The sequence below is a fragment of the Haliaeetus leucocephalus genome, unplaced genomic scaffold, assembly GCF_000737465.1.
Source record: "Haliaeetus leucocephalus isolate CR32 unplaced genomic scaffold, Haliaeetus_leucocephalus-4.0 Scaffold153, whole genome shotgun sequence".
Lineage (NCBI taxonomy): Eukaryota > Metazoa > Chordata > Aves > Accipitriformes > Accipitridae > Haliaeetus > Haliaeetus leucocephalus.
In genome coordinates this window covers 1,279,310-1,281,738 of record NW_010972589.1, presented here as the reverse complement: position 1 = coordinate 1,281,738, position 2,429 = coordinate 1,279,310, and the positions used below count along the sequence as shown (strand labels likewise).

Here is a 2,429-nt window from a genome sequence, read left to right as displayed (position 1 = left end):
CTACTTTTGCACTAAGCTAGTTTTATATATATTTATCTACCAACAGATAAAAGAACATTTGCACTGAGAACTTCATAGACTGTGAGGTCTTGTAGCTATTGTCAAGACAGTTAATCCTGAGAGCCCCAAAAAGAGAGAACCAATGAGTTTGGCACTGATAAACACTGTAAAGCATTAAAAGCTACAGAAATACATATGTGTCCATTGCTATATACAATCCGAGTATTTTAAGTCAGGCAAGAAAGCAACATGCAATACCATTTACATTAAAATGTGATGGTTTAGCTCCCAAAGGAAAAAGCACCTTTTTTTTTGCTTTTGAAAAGAAACTATAAATAAGAGAAAATCCATCTCACTGCACAAAACCTCATAAAGATAAGACTTACAGGCCAATGAAGTAATTTCTGAGCAGTCTCAGCTCTCCGTCCCACTGCAAATACATGTTTTTATTACTTTCCATAGACAGCATGTTTGCAAAGAGTAAATTTGTGTGTCTTTCTCAGGGAAGTGCCTCTAAGAATTAGAGATTATCCATGGCTTTTAAAATGGGAAAGTTCATCCAGGATTAGTGCTAATAGTTAGGTCTCGCTTCAGTAGATGGATGCACCTTCATAGTGGAATTTGCCTTGAGAGCAGATCCTGGGACTGGAGACTTGACCATTGCCACAGGGTAAATACTGACTGCATAAGCGTAACAAATGCCTCTTGAACTTGACTCCAACAAATACATAGAGCACAGGGTTGAGGCAGCAGTGGGAGAAAGCAATTTTACGGCTGATGTGAAAGGCAAGGTTGGAGTCTTTTTGATACTGACAGGTAGGTGGTGGAAAAGTAATCATAAAGCTGAGGATGTTGTAAGGTGCCCAGCTCAGGAAAAAAGCCATCACAATAATAAGGATGAGTTTCACAGTTCTGTGCTTTCTGCGAGATCTTGCTCCAAGCAGGATTAGCAGTATCTTGAAGTAGCAGAATACGATCACCCCAAAGGAAAACAGGAAGAGTACATTCCTCTGATAAATGTCCACCTTTTTCCATTTCCAGTCAGCATAATCACAGGTCTTGTCCCCTTCCAAGTTTTCTTGCACTGTGGTGTGAATCACCTCAGGAACCACGATTAATATGCTACCAGTCCAAACAACCAAGCTCACCAGAAAACCACAGCACTGAGTCTGGGATCTCAAAGTCGAAAGGGGGTTCACTATGGACAAGTACCGCAGGATAGTCATGAGAGTCAAAAAGAAAACACCGCTGTAGTACCCGATGGAGAAAATAGCATTCATTGCTTTGCAAAGGAACTCACCAAAAATCCACCCAAAGGACTGGTCCACTGCCCAGATGGGCAGCATGCAGGAGAAGACTAAATCTGAGACACAGAGATTCATGATGAAGACGTTCGTTAAAGATGTAAGGTTTTCATATTTGAATAGGATCCATAACACTAAAGTGTTTCCTAGCAGGCTGAGCAAAAATGCCAGAGTGTAGAGGACAGTAGTGAGATGGGTGTAAAATACAAAATAGTCACCCATTTCGCAGATATTGCTTTCATTAAAAGAATATTCGTATGAGTAATTATCATCTGAATTGGGTGGATAATGGTCTTCATCCATTTGTCTGTGCAAACCTTGCACTGTTCTCCAGCAGCTACTTTGAAGAACCGCAACAATCAAACCAAACTTTTTGTGAAAATCAACCCAATAACTAAACTCCCGCTGTGGGGACTTCTGCTTTAAGGGACAAAAAGAAGCAGTGAAACTACCTTATTTGTTTTGTTTTAGGGAGAGAAAGGAGTCATTTCCTCTTCTGATTAGAGCATAAACAGGTAGATACTAAAGATTTACCCTCAAAGCAACATCAAGATCTTAAATACTTAAGTCAGAAACTAAGATGTTTCTAAACCAATACAGTTGGTGACAACTGCTAACTGTCAAGCTTCTGCTACATGAAGGCTGAGGGAGCATTGTGTTTTAATGTAAGTATCTCGGGTACCAAGACTTTTGGATCTGCTACTATTTTTTAAGTTTTCTGGAACTGTATCAAATTCCAAAACACTTCACCATATATATGATTCTTTGTCACCAAGGTTCAGCACTGCATAAACTTAAAAAGCTGAGCAGTACCAGTATCAACAAGCGTAAGCACTAAGAATGGGAAAAGCCGTGTTTCTTACAGATTTTCGTCTTGAGGTTGCTTGACATCTAAAGATCTCCAAGCTGTGGTGGAAGCATCCCCATGTTGGGTGCTCCATGCATCTCTGTGGTGTGCCAATTCTCAAGGACAGGACAGGAACAGAATTCACATCAGACCCCTTTGCTGGGGGATGCTGCCCTCTGCCTGCCTGCAGGTAGGAGTTTAATCCCAACTGGGTGGTTGGTTGAAACTGGCCAACAGTATCAAAAGTTACTGGGGCTTGGAAGACAACATACAGTCAG

The 2,429-nt window shown here is 40.8% G+C and overlaps 1 protein-coding gene across 1 annotated transcript; it reads right to left on the bottom strand.

Annotated features, from left to right (window-relative positions):
* Positions 1-590: 590 nt before the first annotated feature.
* On the bottom strand, positions 591-1,607 carry XCR1 (chemokine (C motif) receptor 1). Its single transcript, XM_010562044.1, has one exon. It carries the CDS (start codon positions 1,605-1,607, stop codon positions 591-593), a length of 1,017 nt encoding a protein of 338 aa, XP_010560346.1.
* Positions 1,608-2,429: the final 822 nt, after the last annotated feature.

Coding starts and splice junctions, on each gene's coding strand:
- XCR1 (XM_010562044.1), bottom strand. CDS start 1,607: ATGGATGAAGACCATTATCCACCCAATTCAGATGATAATTACTCATAC.